Below are 19,857 nucleotides of genomic sequence, written 5' to 3' on the forward strand. Positions count from 1 at the left end.
ATTTTTATTCAAACTCTCAGAACATGAATCATTAGATGATTAGATGAAGATCTTCAACTGGTTAACGATTGGAGTCAACCCCATTTAAGATGGCCTTAAAAAAGCATCAGTTTTGCAGATATTGACATAAGGTTTGCTGTGGTAGTATCTGAGACTACTCCACAGCACGTTCCGAGCGCCAACAGATTGTTCAAGATCTTCAATTAAACTTCTCTCATAAACTCTAAAAAGAGGAACTCTGATGAACTCTGTCTGTGTTGTACTGGATGTGTATCTACAACTGATTAACCTTTGAAGCCAACCCAATTCAAGATGGAGCCCAGTTTCACAAATACTGAGCTAAAGTTTGATGTAGTAGGCTAACTGGGATGCATTCACGGCACATCCTGAGTGTGACATCTCGTTGGTTATTTTCAAGGTTTGACCAAAACGGCCACAACTCCATCATTTCTCAACAGGAGATAAGATAATAACAAGATGATTTTAGTCAGAAACTGGCATAAAATGAGCAATCGATGCAAGGCATGCTAGGCCTTTAAGTTTTATTCTTTCTAATGTTTTGTGTAGAAATGGAAATAAAATGTTTCTGTTTCAGCCTCTTAAAATGGGATTTTCTACAGCAAGCTGAATATATTTGTATTAATGATGTCCTATTAGACCTTGGGCTCTTGTAAAGGAAGGATTTAAACAGTTGCTGCACCTGAAATCAGAAATAAAGCATTCAAAGCATTCCCAGAAGACAGTAATTGCTGTTATTTGGAGCTTGAAAGAGCCAGATTTTCTGCTCGCAATCCTCGAAGCTTTGCTTCTTGTCAGTAAGTAATTGTTTTACGCAGTGAAGTATTAATCGTACGTTTGTGGAAATGAAAAGTGCACAATTTACACCGTTTCTCCCCCCCTTCGCCTTCTGTCTCAGCAGATTCTAAAAAAGCGGCATCCTTTTCCTGCTTGGCCGTGCTCTGGGACGGCAGGCGTATAAATACCGCCTTGCAACGCGCCACAGCGTGCTTTGAAGTGTGAGTCAGCGCAGGAAAAACGGCGCAAGTCTCAACAGAGTTCCTTTCTGCCGGATGAAAGATCCCTGAGACTGCACAGCTGAGCTCGCATCCTCAGGTGAGAGCGGCTGCAAGGACTCGCTGTGTCAATAAACACCTCCCGAGCCTCCCTATCTTGTTCTCCCGCAGCTTGTTTTTCTGTAACTTTCCTACTTGTCCTCCGCGAACAGTCTGTGCTCAACAAAAGGTTTGTGTTCGGCTGTAGCCATCTGCCGCAGTGGCGTCCTTGACCAGACTGCCGGCGCACAGATAGACAGATCGTCCCGCTTTGTTTCACAGGAGAAAAAAAACACACAGAAACTGTTTTATTGCCCCGTTGGTGGTCAATCAGTCAGCAACTCGTGACTTTTCCACATAATCATGGACGTAATTTAACATGACTGTGGCCCCTGGAAAGGGCCGTTCAGCTAAAACCTCTTTCCAGGCTGAAAATATTCCGTTTTCACACGAAGACAAAGAAAACCTGCAGGCTGGAAACACTGATGCAGATTCCTACATCAACACGAATACGTAAAAGTCACAGAAACCTCAATTAAAACATTCAGGGAGTGGTAACAAATGTGACAAATTCAAAGTATCCTCCACAGATTGGGGGACTGGAATGATGGGATTGACTACAAGCAGCTGAGACAATAACAGAGTGTTGGGGATGACTCTCAGCTACTGCCACATCAAATTTTACCTCAATGTATATAAGACTGACTGAATTAGTCATATATGTGTTTGCTACATTAGGTTAGCTGTGGCGGCCATATTAAAACAGATTGAGTTCAAAAGTTAATCAGCTGTAGATGTGCATCTAATGAATATCTCCTGAAAGTTTAAGTGAAATACATCCTCTGGTAAATGAGATATTTTGCTAACGGACAGACAGAGCTGCACAATCCGTTAGAGCTTAAAGGATGTGTTGGGGAGCAGTCTCAGCTTCTGCAACGCCAAATTTGAAGTCAGTACCTGTAAAACTGACTGAGTTGTAGCCATTTTTTTGTGGGGGCTTTTTTATAACAAACAGACAAAATAAAAGCCTGAATGGTTCGAAAAAACTAATCAACAAATCTCCCCCCACCAGTCCAGGATGTGATGCTGAAGAAGTCCTGCTCAGTGTTTTTTATTATTATGTTTGTGTGTTTTTTACATTAATTAGTTTTTCTCGCTACAAGACCGTCCTTTATTTTATTTTTTTTTTAATGTCCTTTAATTTATCCCATCCAAGAACCATCTATTTTCTGTTTATGGCTCCATAACCATGATTAGTGTCTGCAGACACCCAACCTTGTTTGTTTTTTACAGTAAAGCAGTAAAGCAGCAGAGTGGGGACATGTGGTCAGTTCAGTCCAGCAGTCGAAGCCGATCTGAGGGAGAAATCAGGAAAAACATGGACCAGTTTTTCTGCATCCTTTCGGGGCCAACGTGTCTCTGAGTTCAGGTGGAGGAAAGAAATAAAGCAGTCCTGCTGACACTGTTAATGTGGGAGTTAATCATATAAATATGTGACACACAGATGTGCATTTTGTGCATTTATTTTTACATTGTGCATCGCAACAGTCGCCAAAACGCAGCGCCGAACGTGGAGAAAGTGGCAATTTCTTTTATCCAGACGTGAATCTTCTTCTTTTGTTCTTATTTTTAGACATTTTGACTAGTGGGAGTCTCATTCAAATACAGAGCCACGAATCCTGACCACCTGTTTTGTAGTCAAAATATTTTTGCTTTCGTGCATTCTCTGGGTTTCTTTTTTTTATTATTATTATTTTTTGTGAGGAAGGGGAGCAGAGCCAGTATTCTTCCTCCTCCCCTGCGCAGGTGTACAACAATCAGTGATAGATTCCTCCGCGCACACGCAGACACACACATTCCTCACACCCTACATCCCCCTTATCTTTCATCTCCTCTCTTTCGTGCGACTGCATCTGTTCGCGTTCGCCCTATCTTTGTCTCCTCTTCGGCTTCTTTGGGCTTGTGTGTGTGAGCGGCTGTGGGAGAATGTGTGTGTGTGTGTCGGGTCAGGAGCTCAAGGCTGCGTTTTCTTTCCCCTGCTGTGGAATAAATCACAACCAGCTTCTTCTTCAAAATATTCCCACAGTACAACACACACACACACACACACACACACACCACTACATATCGGACAGTAGAAGCCAAAAATGTAAAAACTTTGATGATCATTAAACACAAAACTGAGACAGGAGACAAAACAGAGTTACACCTGTGTCCCAAAATGAGACGCAAAACAGATTTTACTCTATTTTCCTCCAGACTCTGTCCAGAGTTTGAAGGAAATGTTACAGAAATGTAGCTCCTGATGAAAAGCAAGGCGCTCTAAAGTTGATATAATATAAAATTTAATAATGTTTTAGTCAAACCTTGAAATATAAACATTATACGTGATCTCACGGGAACTCACTTGGTGACAAACAAACAAAAACATGAATGCCTCTCGCCTTCCAAAGTGGGAGATAATTCTTTGTAATCATAATGATAATAATGATAATGATGATTAATTATTCTCCAAACTAAACAAATTTCAAAGTTTCAAGAAACAACTCATCACAGACCTTGATAACTAACTACATTTATTCAACAAATAAAGACCAACATTTTGATATGACGCTACCTTCTGTGCATGTTTTCAGCTTTTACAGATCTGTGTTTGGACATAACCCTGCTTTCTACTGGAGGCTTTATGCACAAATATTACTTATTAGTTAGTTATCTATCATTAGTTTAGTCTATCTTAGCTTCATTTCTGATCTGTTCAGCTGAGGTTTATAAATCCTAGTTTAGTTTATGTTAGATTATAATCAGTTTATTATATCTTAGTTTGGTTTTACTCAGTTTATCTTTAGTATAACTTGTTTTAGATTAGTTTATTTTAGCTTTTTATATCCAAGTTTCCTAGCTTAGTTTTTCATCTGTTTATGTTTTGCTCGTTTATTTTATTCAGATTATCTTAGGTCATGTTTTAGATAAGTTTAGTTAAGCTTTTTATTTTACTTTTGTTCTGTATTTTTGTGTTTTCATGCTGTGAAGCACTTTGAGCTGCCTTGTTGCTGAAAAGTGCTCCATAGATAAATTTGACTTACTCCCCTTGTTTTCTTACTTTTCTTTAAGCTATTCTAATTTACGCTTAGCAAGGGTCTTAAAACAGTGGAAAATATTGGTTTCAAGAGTTGTAAGTTTGTTAATTTATGGAGGGTAAAGTTCAAACTGTTGAGTTGAGCAGGAAGGGGTGGAGGAAAACAAAACTAATCTATTAGACATATTTAAGAAGAAATGACTGAATCAGTGAATAAGTTTTTCGTCTTTAAATCGTGTCCGTTCAGTGATTCTATGAACTGTGTTTAATTTTTATTTGCTTTTTCAGTTTTTTTTCTGTAGGAAGTGGATGAAAGATTTTTTTGGAAACACGTGTGGGAGTTCCTGTAAATCAGTGGTTACCAGAAGAGACAAAAAGAGGGTAAAGAGTTCAGTTGTGTTGCCCTCAACTCAACTCAAATTGCTTCCCGGTGCAGTTTGGTTTGAAACTGGGGGGGACCACTTTTTAAAGTCGTAGTGTAACAAAAGATTTGTGGACAGATTAGGGCGCCGGAGCAATTTGCGAAGGCCGTGTAGCGTGCCCTGCTGTGGTTCGGTTTGCAGACAGCACACACACACATCACTTAGACACAACCAAGAAGAGACCTCCTACATCCTCGTACACCCTTGAAGCTTTTTCACACGCCCCCAACATTCACCGCTGCATGGAAACACCAGAACGCCTCACATTTCTCCCTCCACCGAAACCTGTGCAGACAGACAGACAGACAGACAGAGACATGAGCAAAAACGTCCACGCCAACCTGGAGTGTGGGCTCCGCTGAAGGGCCCGCAGACACGTGAGCGCAGACTTCTCAGTGAAGAAAAACAAATAATACTAATAATAACAAGAAAACATGGTGTCAGTGATAGTGATAATGCTGCTGATAAAGACGGCGGCAGCTTCTGTTCCTGGCTCTGAAGTGGACCCTAAACGTGGACGCGGATCTGCGCTCGCCAAACAAACCCAAGGCTCGTGCCACTCGCTGGGACTCGGAGTGAAAACCGTTCCCTCCAGCATCCCCGGCAGCATTCGGTGCCTGTGAGTATGCACGTGAACACACGCCGAGAAACACGCCGTTATCTGGAGCCAAATGTGGCGCTTCAGCAGTTGATGATGTTTAGATTCCTCTAGATTCCTGATGCAACATCAAGACATTTAGGGGCAACTTTGATACCTACATCTGCACCAAAACCCAACTAAAAAGCTTTTTGTGTCACTCTTAAAGCTTATATAGAATTTGTCAAACTATTCCTCTGCATACATGTCCTTTCAAAGCATCTAAATGACACATATCAACCATTTTTTTTTAGCTTTTTTTGCATTAATTCTGACAGAATTGGCCTATATTTGGACTGAGTTGGATGCACTCAAGAACTGTGACTCTTGAGGCAATGGTGCCCAAATTATTGTGACTTTTAAAGCTTATTAAAGAAAAAAAAATGTTAGTGCTTCTCAGTAGATTTCAAACCACACAACTCACTCAAAGTGTGATGACTTGTGTGTTTTTTTCCCTCCTGGACATTTAGAAAACATGCTTTCAAGTCGCAGAATTATCAAAAGCCACAGCTTCTTTTGTGCCCCTTATGGTAAAAAATACTGACTTAAAATTCATAATGTATCCTAACTGAATAGCATCCCCCTCCAAAATAAAATAAAAAAAAAACATCTCACAATAACCCCCCTATTCACCATCTTCTTACACTAATAAGTATGCAGGGGTTATGGGATGTTTACAAAATCCCATCTAATCCTCGCTCATCTCCTCTCGGCTGAATCTTGTTCTTAACTTCCCCGCTGCTGCTTTTATAAAACATTCACAAACTCAGGGAATATATGCAAAACGTGTCTGCTGCTTATCCTCGGCATCTCGGTGCAGCCACAGGTTAAAAACATCAAGTGGATTTTTTTTCTTCTTCTTCTTTTTTTCTGTAAACAAGCAAATCAAAGATTAAAATCCGTGTTTCAGCAACTGAGCCGCCTGCTTCCACTTTCACCACATTTATAGTCTAGGAGTTCACAGCCGCTTTGCGTGTTTGACGTATCAGCGGTCTATCAGCAGAAATCTGTGTGAAACCAGGAGGAAGAGGAGGATGAGGAGGAGGAAAGTCTTCGATGTCTTGATTACATCCTGCACCGGCGTCCAAATCTGACTTTTAAAAATGTACAAAAAAAGCCGGCTGAATTTAGCTTTAACTGACATTTCAGAACTTCTGAAGTGGGAAAAAGTTATGGCTTCTTGAAAGACCTCAGTTTAATGAAACACAGTTCATTCTGTCTGGACTGATGAGCTAACGGCTAGTCAGAGAGAGGCCAAGACCACAGTGGGCTGCTGCCATCTTATAGCCAAAATGCGATTCATTCAAACTCCATTTGTGAATCTTTACATCGCCACCATCTTTGCGTAACCCGGTTAATTACACAGAATTCAGTGGTTATTTGCAAGCGCAAATGGTGGCGGCAGCAGCTAGCTGTAGCACTTCCGGTAGGAATACAAAGTAAGTTATAAAAGTTTATTCTTACAGCAACTTTTACAGATAAAAATCACAAAGTGCTTACAGTAGAACACATTACAATTTAAAAAAAACTACAAAAATAAACATAAAATCTGTAAGAGCAGAGATAAAAACACAAAATAAAGCTTACCTGAATAAAAACAAGCTTTTATTTCTGTTGAAATGAAGTCCAATATTATTTCTTTGAAACTTCATGATTTTTCCAGATTAGAGTTGGTTTATGTCTGACGCAGTCTGTTTGACTCAGACTAGCCATTAGCTCTTCAGTTGAGTCCAAAATAAACTGTTTCTCCAAACTGAGGTTGTTCAAATACCTGCCTACAGCAGGTAAGATGCTTATTAATCATAACTGTTCCACAGACTGTTCCATAAATGGTGAACTGTTACCTAAATGATCATAAAGACTTTAAACAGACAGTAATACTAATAACTAACGAGTCTGTTTTTTTTTGTTTTAATACAGATTAAATAAATAAATTTAACATTTACCAGATTCAGAGGTGCTGGTTCAGACAAACAGGTGATCCAAGCAAGTTTATTTCTTTCCTCTGGCCGCTCAGTCAGTCGATTTATTGCCATCTGTTGGCAGAAATGTGACTCTTCTTCTCTCTGAAGTCATCTGAGTGAACTGGGACCTCAGGAAGAAAGAGAGAGAAGTCTGATTTAATAAAAGCAGACGGCTAAATTTACATTTATATTAATATTGATGCAGCGCCATAAACAACGGGATCAAAGCACTCTGACTTTGGTGTCCCAGACGTTTCTAAAAATAAAAAAAAGGTGGAAAAAGGTCTACATGTTGTCTTCAAAACAAACAAAAAGCTCTGAAGAAGAGAGGCTGCGGGTTTAACGTCTTCACTTTGGTTTTTGGAAAAGTTTCCTTCATTTTGAAAAAAGAAATCTAAATTAAATCTCTGAGTTTAACTAAAGAAAAACCAAAACTTGGGAACTGAGAACGACTCGTGTCGTGTTTCGTGCCGAAGAATGAATTTTCACCTGAACTGTTGGAGGTAAATGTAGCAAAACTAGAGCTAAAAGCAAAATTAGCAAAACAGTAGATAAATGCTAGAGTAGTAAAACATAAACAAAAAAATGTAAGGTTAGCTAAACAGTATCTAAAAGCAAAATGTAGCAAAATAGTATCTAAATGCAAAAAATAGCATCTACAAGAAAAACAGTAGCTAAAGGTTAAATGTAACAAAACAATGGTTAAAAGCTAACCGTAGCAAAACTTGTCAAAACTGTAGCTAAATGCTAAAAGTAGCAAAACAGTAGCTAAAAGCTAAATTTAGCAAAACTAGCTAAAAAGAAAAAATGAACAAAACTGGAGCTAAAAGTAAACATTTGCAAAGCAGTAGCTACATACTAAAGTAGTAAACATGACCAAAAAACAAGTAAAATGAGCTAAACCATAGCTAATACTAAATGTAACAAAACAGTAGCTAAAAGCTAAATGTAGCAAAATAATAAATACAACTTAAAAGAGGCAAAAGCATAGCTAAAATCTAAAATTAGCAAACAGCAGCTCCAAGCTAAAAGGAGCATTAGAAGACAAAAATCGATCAAAGAGGCTGAAGATGTCAGAGAACGAGCTGCAGAGATCGCCATGTGTTTCCAAAACTTTGGGATTCAAGTATAAAAGTTACAAAACCTAAAAGTCATAACAAGCCACTCCTGATCGAGCCGGGCATTTCGACGTATGAGTGGTTAGCACAAAAATAAAAAAAGGAAACAAAAGGAGCCGTAAACAAGTAAACTAGAAAACAAAGATGTGCGTGCTGACTCAGCACTTTTTAAACTTCATCAGCAGTCTGAGGAGAGCTGGGCTGCATTCGTTTGTCGCTCAGATGTAGAAGAGAGGTGAGGTCTCGGACGGCGATGCGGGTGTTCTGGTCCGTTCTGCTCAGGTCAAAGGTCAAGGCTCGGGGACTATTGGGTTATTAACAAGAATGCAGCGATGCTCGGCAGCAGCCAGAACCAAATATTTGTCTTCCTCGAGTCTTTCTTAAAGAAACCCCAACCCGAGCGACGAACTGATCCCAGGTCAGAGGACGCACAGAATCTGTAAAAAAACAGAGGTGTTTGTCAGTAATCCTCCTCAGCGAGTGTCGTTGAAGCTAACCTGGGCGTTTGTTTCTGCACACACAGGAAAGTCAATCAGACGCAGATCAGAGAGATTCCCCGGCACGCCTTCAGCAGCCTTCAGAACCTCAGGAAACTGTGAGTGTTTGCTGTCTGGGTTCAAAGAAAGGAACAAACGAGAGGCTAAGCGACGTACCACTACCAAATGTCACCGCACATTATCCCCTATCAGATTACATGTTTTGGTGTGTGATTTGCACGTTTATTTGTCAAAATACAGAACAGAAACTTTGAACAAGATGTTTTCACGCTGCTACCTTTAGTTAAACTTTCATATTAGCTCCTGTTTTGATGGTTCAAGTTAGACCCCCTGTTTTCCTGATTGTTAGGTTATTAAGGAATGAGATGTTAATGCCAACATTTATGTCATTTTCTCTTTTCTCCTTCTCATTTTAGCCTCATCCGGGAGAACAACATGCTGCAGCGTATCGGTCCGTACGCCTTTGCCGATCTCCCTCGCCTCGCCGAAGTGTGAGTGCCTCCACGTCCGCTGCATCCGCCGAAATTTCCTCCAAAACACTTGCATTGTTTAGTCTTTGGCTTGGTACAAGTAGAGCCTAAAACCTCAGGGGAAGGCTCATCCCGAGTGAGCGTGGCAAAGTAATGGAGACTAAACATGAAAAGCTGTGAAAGAAGGCCTGAGAGGCAAAGTCTTCAATCCCTTTCTCTGTGGCTTTTCAGCTCCATATCTGAAAACGTGGTTTTGGAGACTATAGGCGCGTTCGCCTTCGCTAATCTCCCGGAGCTCACCGAGATGTAAGTAGAAGCAGCAGGATGAAGGCAGCGGCGAAACCAGTCGTGTTAATGAGCGTTTTTTCTTTCAGAGAGATAACCAAGTCCAAGAACCTGATCTCCATCCACTCTGACGCCTTCAGGAACATCGTGAACCTTCGATGTTTGTGAGTTTCTCTTTTACTTCTAATTGTGATTTAAAATAGGTTGTGGGTGACAGGCCTACTTCTCTTGGCCCCAGACAACCAGATACATGATTTTTTAATTAGCCTGAACCCCCCTGATGAAAATCAAGCATAAAATAGCAAAAGAAACCAACAAAAATAAAACATTTCCTGACAGTAGCTCTCACCAAATATCCCATTCTTGTGACACCGATGTCTTCCAGATGTTTTAATTGTGTCCATGTTTTAAAATATTTTTAAAGCAACCATTTACGAGACTCGGAGCGCCGCTACAGTCCCTCAGGGACACCGTCGTCAGTCCTCTTCGGCTTGGCCCAATTTGTGAGAACTGGGCCACATAAACCCGGCACGACGGAACATATTTATAAACTATTTGTTTAAACAAGGGCACCTTAGTGTGGAAACAGGAAATAAATCACAACCCAGCAAAAGTTGCTTTTTTTTTTTTTTTTGGAGTAGGAGCAGGTTTGAAGACAAATTAAAACGTGTTACTTTTGCAAATTTTACAAATCAGGACTGGATTCCTTCCTAAGTGAAAAATACCTTAAAGCTTAAACTAATCTGTCGTCCATCAGCAGCAGATTCAATTTTATTCAAATTCAATTTTAATTTGAAGTTTTTCTTTTGTAACACTTGAATAGCAAAGCTGTGACTATAAAAAAAGGTTAAATAAAAGAAAGTACAAAGTGGTTAGACTATTTTTTTTAATGTATAGTTTAAACATCGACTAATGATTTGATTTGAGTGCAAGAGGACACAAACATATCCACAAATAGGAATAAACACTCGTGGCACAAAAGAACTGGAAAAAAACTGTATTTTGGGCAGAGTTAGACTCATGATTTCTCCTGTTTGATACAGAACTTTCTACAATATTTAATTTTTACTCACCTCTTACTTTCACTAGCTGCTGTTTGGTAAGATAAAACAAATTAACTGGTTAATGTTTAAACATTAAAAACCTGTTGGTTAAAACAGACACTTACATTAAACAAATGCGTCGATTGGGGCGGCAGTGGCTCAGGAGGTAGGGGTTTGTCCTGTAATCGGAGGGTTGCTGGTTCAAGTCTCTGCTCCGGCTGTCTCAGCCGTTGTGTCCTTGGGCAAGACACTTCACCCGCCTTGCCTACTGATGGTGGTCAGAGGGCTCGGTGGCGCCGGTGTGATGGCAGCCTCACTTCTGTCAGCCCGCCCCAGGGCAGCTGTGGCTACATTGTAGCTTACCACCATCAGTGTGTGAATGTGTGGATGGATAGGTGAATGATTGTAGTGTAAAGCGCTTTGGGGTCCTTGGACTAGATAAAGCGCTATATAAGTGCAAGCCATTTACCATTTACCATTATGGTTCCAATTTTATTAAAAACTCTTTCCTGTCACCTCCACTTTGATCCAATTCTTTAAAAAAAAACACAATTAGCAACCCATGATCTCTATATATTTTTATATTATTTTGACTGTGTATTCATTTTTTGTGTTTACAGGGAAAAATATATATTATTTTTTAATAAAACAGCACCAGCTTGGAGCTTTCTTTGTCTGTCACTAGAAATTTACAAATATTAGAAAGGATAATTCTCAAGATCATGAAACAGAAGTATTTACAGATAAAAAATATATCCCAGCTGAAAAAAATAGTCCTTTAAATCCAGATTATAGCTCCCTGACATTCTTATTGTTTAGTATTTGTCAAATAGCTTCTATATAATAACTATATATAACAACCATCTGATAAAACTCCTTAAATTGTGTTTTAATGGCCAACTCCATGATTATCAGTGGCCCCCATCTGGCTATTGCTACTGGGATTTAGCCACTATGAGATTATATGTTCATAGGCAAGAAGGAAATGTGATTTTTCCACGCCGCTTGGCTGTGGGGCATTCGCTGTTTTTGAGGGTCAGACTAAGGTTAGGCTTAAAATAGTCAAATTCCAGTCACTGGTTGAATAATTGGTGTACCTCTGCTTCATAAAGTCGACTACATGTGGCTTTTTCATCGAGAAGATGCTAAGAAAACTGTAAACAGGACTTTAAACGCACGAGTTTGGTGGTTTTGATAGGCGGTCATTCCCACCTAACAGGTTTGGGGCGAAGCATGTTGTCCAACATGGCTGCCAAATCCCTCTCCTTTTTTGACCAAGCAGCTTCCTGCTTCACGATGGTGTAATAAGCGCACGCCTCTCGCCGCACAGTGTCCGTTTTCCCCAGCGGTTACAGAGTAAACAAAGTAACATCGGGTGGTTGCTTCTCTGCAGGATCCTCTCCAACACGGGCCTGAGAGTTTTTCCAAACCTCGCCGAGATCCGCTCCACGACCCGAGGCTTCCTGTTGTAGGTGTCAGCACAGAAACACACACACACAATGAATCCCACATGGACACAAAATGGAACATCACACACGTAACAATGCAGTCATAATGTGCACATATTGAGTTCTCTTTTGAGAGCCGCTCACCTGGAGCATAAAGTCATCACTATCTCTTAAGCCCCATAAGAAAACGTGTCCCTGCTGCTTTTTAGTGCACAAAATGTCCTCCTCCTGCTTGGCTTTTTTAACCCTTTTTGTCTTTTGTGTTGCGCAGTGACATGCAGGACAACAGCCGCATACAGACAGTCCCAGCCAACGCCTTCAAAGGTCTCTGCACTCAACCTATTACAGAAATGTAAGCTTTCCATATATATTTCCTTTCTTCTACTTTTATTGACAGCTTTGTCTATAACTGGACTCTTACTAACATGGAGTTTTTCTTCTCCTTTATCTAAGCTGCAGACCACAAACTCAAAGTTCTCTTTTTTATCAGATTAATGCTGAATTTGTTTTATACTCAGTTGCCTCAAAGGGTCAGTGGAGCAGTTTTTTTCTCTCACTGCAAAATGTTTTGCTCCTTCATGGTTACATCATCATATTACTATAGCAAAAAGCATGAATAAGTAATAATAAGTACTTCATCCACATTTAAAATTAAATACAAATGCAAATATTTAAGTCTGCTTCATTAAGCCCGAGCATTTATTTCTGTTTTGCAGTTTTAAAGACTAAACAGCTGAACAGGCCGTTCAAAGATTTGCTCTATTTCATAGTTCAAAATGCAAATTTAAAGTAATGGTTTAATAATTAGCAATAAAATGCAACAAAATCCACTTCTGAGCAGCTCCAGACCCAGAGCTTATTTTTTCTGTTTAAAAATGTAGATTAAAAACCAAAAGAGTTGGCTGTGGTCTTCTGCCTTTTCTTTTTCATGGCCCAGATAGTTACTGGGCTGTCACCTCAGCAAACCTCTAAAAGGGCTTTTTTTAGGTTAACAGACACAAAAAAATGTGTTTATCAACAGACATATGGGTTAAAAACAGACATAATGAGGTTTACCGCCCTGTTTTTGGTCTCAAAGAGACACAGACCGTGGGAGAGATTCTGACCGGCACCAAAGAATGTTCACCAAAAGTAGCCAAAAAAAAAAAAAAAGATATAAAAGAAACACAAAACAATGAAAAAGAGACACAAATTAGACAGAAAAACGTAATGAGATATGACATTACCAAAACAAAGCCAGAAAGCAGGCACAAAGGATAAAAGAATGATTTAAACCTTAGAAAACCAAACATAAAGAGAGTTCAAATGATTATAAGGTGACGCAAAATCATGTGAAACATTTCTAGCATGTAGGCGGCTGTACAATGAAACAAAAAAATAATATTTCATGTCTGCTTGCTTTGAGTTTCTTGCTCTTTGGTCGAATCAGCTTGTTGGGGTGGGGGGGTGTTTGTGCCCAGTGGGACCCATTGTTTCATCATCTCGCCTTCCTAACGACTTTTATCGTCCCTTCTGTTAAACGGAGGAAAAGATGAGAAAAGGGAAGAGCAGCCGACAAAGGCAGCAGTAACTCGCTTGTTGGTGAACAAAAAAGCTCTCGTGTTCCCACAGCTATGGGAACAAAAAGAGGTGCAAACTCTAAAATTGGCACCGGATAGGTTCAGTTGGAGCTGATCTGCGTCTGAGACACGTGACCAATTTCTTTCTTTCTTTTTTTTTTTTGGCTTCTCTTTCTAATGACAGACGGCTCACCAGAAATGGCATCAAGGAGGTGGCAAGTGACGCCTTCAACGGAACAAAGATGTACAGATTGTGAGTCACAGGCGGACGCACAATTACAAACATGTAGATTTTGTTTTTTGTTTTTTTAAAAACCCGATATTTCTTGGTGAATTTCTCTCATTCTTGCTTCCTTCCAGGCTCCTGAGAGGAAACAAACAGCTTGCTCACATCAGCCCCGATGCGTTTGTGGGCTCCAGCGAGTTGGTGGTACTGTAAGCATGATTCACCCTCATCATCATCATCATCATCACCGTTTAATAAGCTCAAGATGGAACAAAAACAGTCTCACATGCTGTGTGTGTAGGAACAGAAACCATCTTTAGAATGACGTTTAAAAAAATAAAGTGATTTTTAATGTGAGAAAGACTATTTTTGCTTGTTTAATCCTGAAACAAAGAGGCGACTCATCAAACTAAATTATTTTTAGGCTCTTTTTTTGTTGCTCCCTGTCTTTTTATTCCATCCACCCTGGCAATCAGACATAGACTACTTCAGTTTTTTGCTTTGTTTTGGATTTTCCTGGCATTGGGTTTCAGTAACCTTCTGAAAATTAAAAAAAATAAATACTACAGCAAGCAGATTAAACCAGAATACAATGAAAGTTAATTTTTTTCAGCTCAATATTTACAAGAGAATAGTGGAAAGGAAACAGATTTTGAGTTAGCAGAATGTTTGGACAGGGGCATGTTTATGCTGTGAGACATCCCCTGTAATTCAGAGTCGGATATGATTTAAATTGATTGACAGTTTGAGGCGTTTTTTTAGTCATATTTTGTTTCTTATTAAACGAGGGATTCGCTGTGATCTGCAGGCTGCTTCCAGATTGGATACGATGCATCTGCTGTGGCCGTGTCTTTTAGGAATTTAAAGTATTCATTGCGGATTCTTCTAAATAACAGAAAAGGAGTTAAACAAAGTTAACAAAATTACATTTTTCCTGGCCAGAGAGAGGGCGAAAAGGACCAAAACTAAAATGTTATTATTGCTCTGTTGTAATAAATTTGGACACTTCTGATTAGGCAGATTAAAAAAATGAATCACACACACAAAATACCCAAATTTAAAAGACATAAAGTTGGATAAAAATAATAAATAGTCACAAAAATATATATTTTTAGGAATATGCAGACTCACTTGTTTCAAATTTGTATTTTTAAGATTAATGCTACTTTTTGTTGTTTTTTTCTGCCCTTGTTAGTTCTTTTTTTAATACAGCATCAAATTTAAAACTATTTATTAAAAAAGAAGTAAGAAATTGAATAAACTGTTTTAGATATCTACAGGGTGAAAACTGTTCCACATGTGGAAACAGGGTGTTCAGCTCCAGCCAGTGAAAAGACAAACTAATGAAATCATGAAATCTCCCTGTTTTTGTTTTTGTTTTTGCAGAGACGTCTCTCAGACGGCGGTCAGCTCTCTGCCGGACTCCATCCTCGGCGGTCTCAGGAAGCTGGTGGCACAGTCGGCCTATCAGCTGAAGAAACTTCCTCCTGTGCAGAAGTTCACCAAACTGCGCACGGCCAACCTGACGTACGCTTCCCACTGCTGCGCCTTCACAAACATGCACAGAAACAGGTACACACGTCCGACTGAGGCTCACTTAAATCTGCCTGTTAGGTGGTTCCCGAACCGTTTGACCTTTGACCCACGGACGCTTCTTTTAATTTTTAGCTACCTTTCTGTTTTTTGCTACATTAGCTTTAAGCTAGCCTGTTGCTACATTAATTTTTAGCAAGCCTTTTGATACTTTTAGCTTTTAATTACCCTTTTGTTAGTTTTGGCTTTTTTGCTACCATTTTGCTATTTTTAGCTTTTGGCTAGCATTTTCCTACATTAGCTGTTAGCAAGCTTTTTGTTACTTTGAGCTTTTAGCTAACTTTTTGCTACATTTTGCAAGGCTTTTGCTATATTTAGCATTTAGTTACTTTTTGTTAGTTTTAGGGTTTTTTTTGCTACATTTAGCTTTTTGTTAGCATTTTGTTATTTTAGCTTTTAGCTAGTGTTCTGCTTCTTTCACCTTTCGTCTTATTCTGCAGATTTCAGCTCATTCACTCAGCCCTCAGCATTCACACTGCATGTTTGCAAAAAATGCAAATTCTCAATTTTTTTCCTGTATTTATATTATTATATAATTGTAATGTTATATTATTATAACTGCATTAATAGTTAATAAAAACAAATAATTAAGTTATTGCTCAAATAAAAACGTCTCACTTTGTTCCTAAGGGCTGCAGTTTGTGTACAGTGTGTGTTCCTGTGTGTTACGTCCAGTTGGCACCCTCAGTGTGACCAGCCTGAGCTGAGGAGCATCCTGGCCTTCAGAAGGGAGCACTGCTCCAACTCCACCTCCATCAGCTGCACCCCAAAACACGATGAATTCAACCCGTGTGAGGACATCATGTCTCCCGTCCCCCTGCGGATCCTCATCTGGATCATCTCTGTCCTCGCTCTGCTCGGCAACGCAGTGGTTCTCCTTGTGTTGTTAGGTAAAACACTCAGAGGTCCTGTCAGCTTTTTGCCTTCATGTACTTCTACCGTCTAACACAAAACAGTAATATGTTCCATATTAAATACCTTTGGTGTTATATGTGTGTATTAAAGCTCGTATTTATTTACTTTAAAGTATTTTTTTTCTTCCCTCGGTCGTGCGATCAGGAGGCCGCTCCAAGCTGACGGTTCCTCGTTTCCTCATGTGCCACTTGGCCTTCGCTGACCTCTGCATGGGCATCTACCTGGTCGTCATAGCAACCGTAGACATGCTCACTCACGGTCAGTACTACAACCACGCCATCGACTGGCAGACAGGCCTCGGCTGCAATGCGGCAGGATTTTTCACGGTGCGTGCTCGCACGCCGGGACTGACTGGGCACGTTTAGGACGACCCTCGCCAGCGTCCATTTGAATCGTTTCATCCGTGTGACTTGCAGGTGTTTGCCAGCGAGCTGTCAGTGTTCACGTTGATGGCCATCACCGTGGAGCGCTGGCACACCATCACACATGCTCTGCGACTCGACCGGAAACTTCGCCTGAGGCATGCCTGCATCATCATGACGGCAGGATGGATCTTCTCCTTACTGGCTGCACTGCTGCCCACAGTTGGGGTCAGCAGTTATGGCAAAGTAGGTTGTTTATTTAATGCTTCTTTTCCTTCCTGTGTTAAACTTAAAGCATTAGATACCAGGTGAATCCAGACCCATTGAACCAGGCAATGTTTATCCAATCTCTTATTGTCCAGTTTTGGTGAGCCTGTGCGAACTGCAGCTTCAGTTTTCTGTTCTTAGCTGCCAGGAGTGGCACCCGGTGTGGTCTTCTGCTGCTGCAGTCCGTCTCTTCAAGGTTGTTGTGCATTCAGAGATGGTATTCTGCAGACCTTGGTTGGAACGAGTGGTCATTTGAGCTGCTGTTGCCTTTCTATCGTCTCTAACCGTTTCTGAAATACTCAAACCAGCCCATCTGGCACCAACAACTGTGCCACATTCAAAGTAACTTTCTTCCCCATTCCAATGTTTGAATTTCAGCAAGCTGTCTTCACACCTAGATCCCTAAGTGCATTGAGTTGATGCCATGTGATCCGCTGAATAGAATTTGTGTTAACAATAACTGAACAGGTGTACCTAATAAAGTGGTCAATGAGTGCATATCTTCACACGGTGTCATTAGTGAATCATAACAAGTGTGCTGATTACTAACGGGAGACAGGTGGCACATGAGAAGCTGGAAGCGGCATCAACTGAGAGCATCTGGTGGCTGTGACAATTAGAAAAACATCATAGCAGGATTATCAAAAGTATTCGACTTCTAAGTAAAGCTTAAAATACCAAAAACCCAAACATAAAGATTCAAACCATGGCATGCAGTCGGTGATATGATGGGAATGTTTCTTGCAATAAGATCTCCGATCATTTTGATGTTTGAATATGTGTCTCTCGATGCAGGTGAGTATCTGCCTGCCCATGGACGTGGAGACCCTGGTGTCCCAAGTGTACGTTGTTTCTCTGCTCCTTCTCAACATCCTGGCCTTCGTCTGTGTGTGTGGCTGTTACCTTAGTATCTACCTAACTTACCGGAAGCCTTCGTCAGCGCCGGCCCACGCCGACACCCGTGTGGCTCAGCGCATGGCCGTCCTCATCTTCACCGACTTCGTCTGCATGGCTCCGATCTCATTCTTTGCCATCTCTGCGGCCCTGAAGCTCCCGCTCATCACCGTCTCAGACTCCAAACTCCTCCTGGTGCTTTTCTACCCCATCAACTCGTGCTCAAACCCCTTCCTGTACGCCTTCTTCACCCGTACCTTCCGGCGGGACTTCTTCTTTCTCGCGGCTCGCTTCGGTCTGTTCAAGACTCAGGCGCAAATTTACAGAACGGAGACTTCGTTGTGTCAGCAGCCGACGTGGACCTCTCCGAAGAGCAGCCGTGGGATGTGCTCATTGGCCAACACGCCGAGTCTAGATGGGAAACAAGAGTTCTGATTGTCTCCGAAGCATTTACAAGCACAGACTTCTACTGAATTGTTTAATTTTCCTCCCTAAGGAGACCCATTTCACTGAACCAGAAATGCTTGTAGATGATACTGCTGTTAAAGAAATAATGGTTGCACTTTGAAGGGAAGCATTACCAAACGACTAAATTCTTCCCAAGCTTATCATTCTCATGATTTAGACTCTCTGGTCTTTAAAGCTTTCAGTAATTTAATTTAATTCTGCATAAACATCAGATTGATTCAGCTGGTTTTCTTAGATTGCGTGAATGTTTAACCTCCAACTAGGTTTGAAAAGCGATGTCTTGGTGTCCTTTTTGGACCTCATAATAAATATGAAAACGCTGTAAATTTGTATAAACTGTCAATCAAAGAAAAGACACAACAACTGCAGATAATTAGTACAAATCTGGGTCATAAAGCTGTCCTAGATCCAGTTGTTGTTGTTGTAACTCGATTACAGCGCCAGATGGGAGGAGTTTCAAGCAACAAGACCGTGTTTGAAAGTAAAAGTAAACCGGTGACTTCATCCATCGTCTTACGTAACAAATGTCATCCTTCTGGCGTCCCAAGACGACGCTACAAGCTGAAACATGTGGAGCAGCAGAGGATGCACATCAAAAATTCAACATTTGCTTAATGTTTAATGTTATCATTGAATAACATTCATTAAATTAAAGGCCAAGAATTTCTTCAAGGAATCCATATTACCTTTCATGCCAGGGTTTTACTCTAAGATCATCTAAGATTGATAAGTTTTGGTCAAACCTTGTAAATGATGTGTTCTGTTAGAGCTCAGAGCATGTGTTGTGAATGACTCTCAGTGACTACCACACTAACTTTTAGCTCAGTATCTGTAAAACTGTCTGAGTTATAGCCATTTTTCTGTTTGCTCATGTTGATTAGCTGTGTCAGCCATATTAAAGTGGGGCAACTTCAAAAGTTCATTACCACCAATAGTTATTTTATGAGTTTCATTAACATTTGTGCAGTGGTTTATGAGATATTTTGCTAATAAACACTCTCACGTTCACACACAGACAAGCAAAAACATCATTGTGCTTTTAATAATGAAAATAAAACTGCAGAAACCTGCTGATTAATAAGCTTTTCATCCTCCCTGTAGTTCTTCAGATGAAATCCTCTGCAGTTTATCTGCTTTTCTAAATGAAAGTTACGTAATCCTCTTTGAATTGTAATTATATTTCTGTTTGTTTTGTACAAAATATATGTTTTATGTATTGTTTTATAAAGATGTCCACATAAAAACCTCTCCGTCTGAGTGTATTTAGTTGGTGAAAAAAAAGAAGTCTCAGTCGAACGTAAGAAACAAGCACAATAATGGAGTTGTCCTTCAGATCATCCAAAGCTTTCAAGGACAAAGCGACCCCCACCCCACACCAACAACCAACCTCTGCTCTGTGCGGTAAGTTGGGTGGCGCAGGAGGAAAGACAGCTGCTCATTCTGCTTATTACAGAAGGATGGATTCAGCAGCAAGATAAGGCTTACAGAAACACTCAACAAAGTTTCAAGGCCGCAGCTGCAGGAAGGAATCCGAGTCTGTCTCATTGATATGGATGCA

General features: G+C 40.3%; 1 protein-coding gene across 1 annotated transcript; it reads left to right on the forward strand.

Moving 5' to 3' along the window:
• Nucleotides 1–4,816: 4,816 nt before the first annotated feature.
• fshr (follicle stimulating hormone receptor) lies at nt 4,817–19,543 on the forward strand. Its single transcript, NM_001329358.1, is given in 14 exon segments — nt 4,817–5,172; nt 8,796–8,867; nt 9,186–9,260; nt 9,471–9,545; nt 9,614–9,688; nt 11,961–12,035; nt 12,287–12,367; nt 13,759–13,827; nt 13,935–14,009; nt 15,187–15,372; nt 16,069–16,283; nt 16,453–16,634; nt 16,725–16,916; nt 17,733–19,543. Coding segments are annotated over 14 exon segments (2,091 nt in total). The 5' UTR covers nt 4,817–4,987; the 3' UTR covers nt 18,267–19,543.
• Nucleotides 19,544–19,857: the final 314 nt, after the last annotated feature.

The sequence above is a fragment of the Kryptolebias marmoratus genome, linkage group LG17, assembly GCF_001649575.2.
Source record: "Kryptolebias marmoratus isolate JLee-2015 linkage group LG17, ASM164957v2, whole genome shotgun sequence".
NCBI lineage: Eukaryota > Metazoa > Chordata > Actinopteri > Cyprinodontiformes > Rivulidae > Kryptolebias > Kryptolebias marmoratus.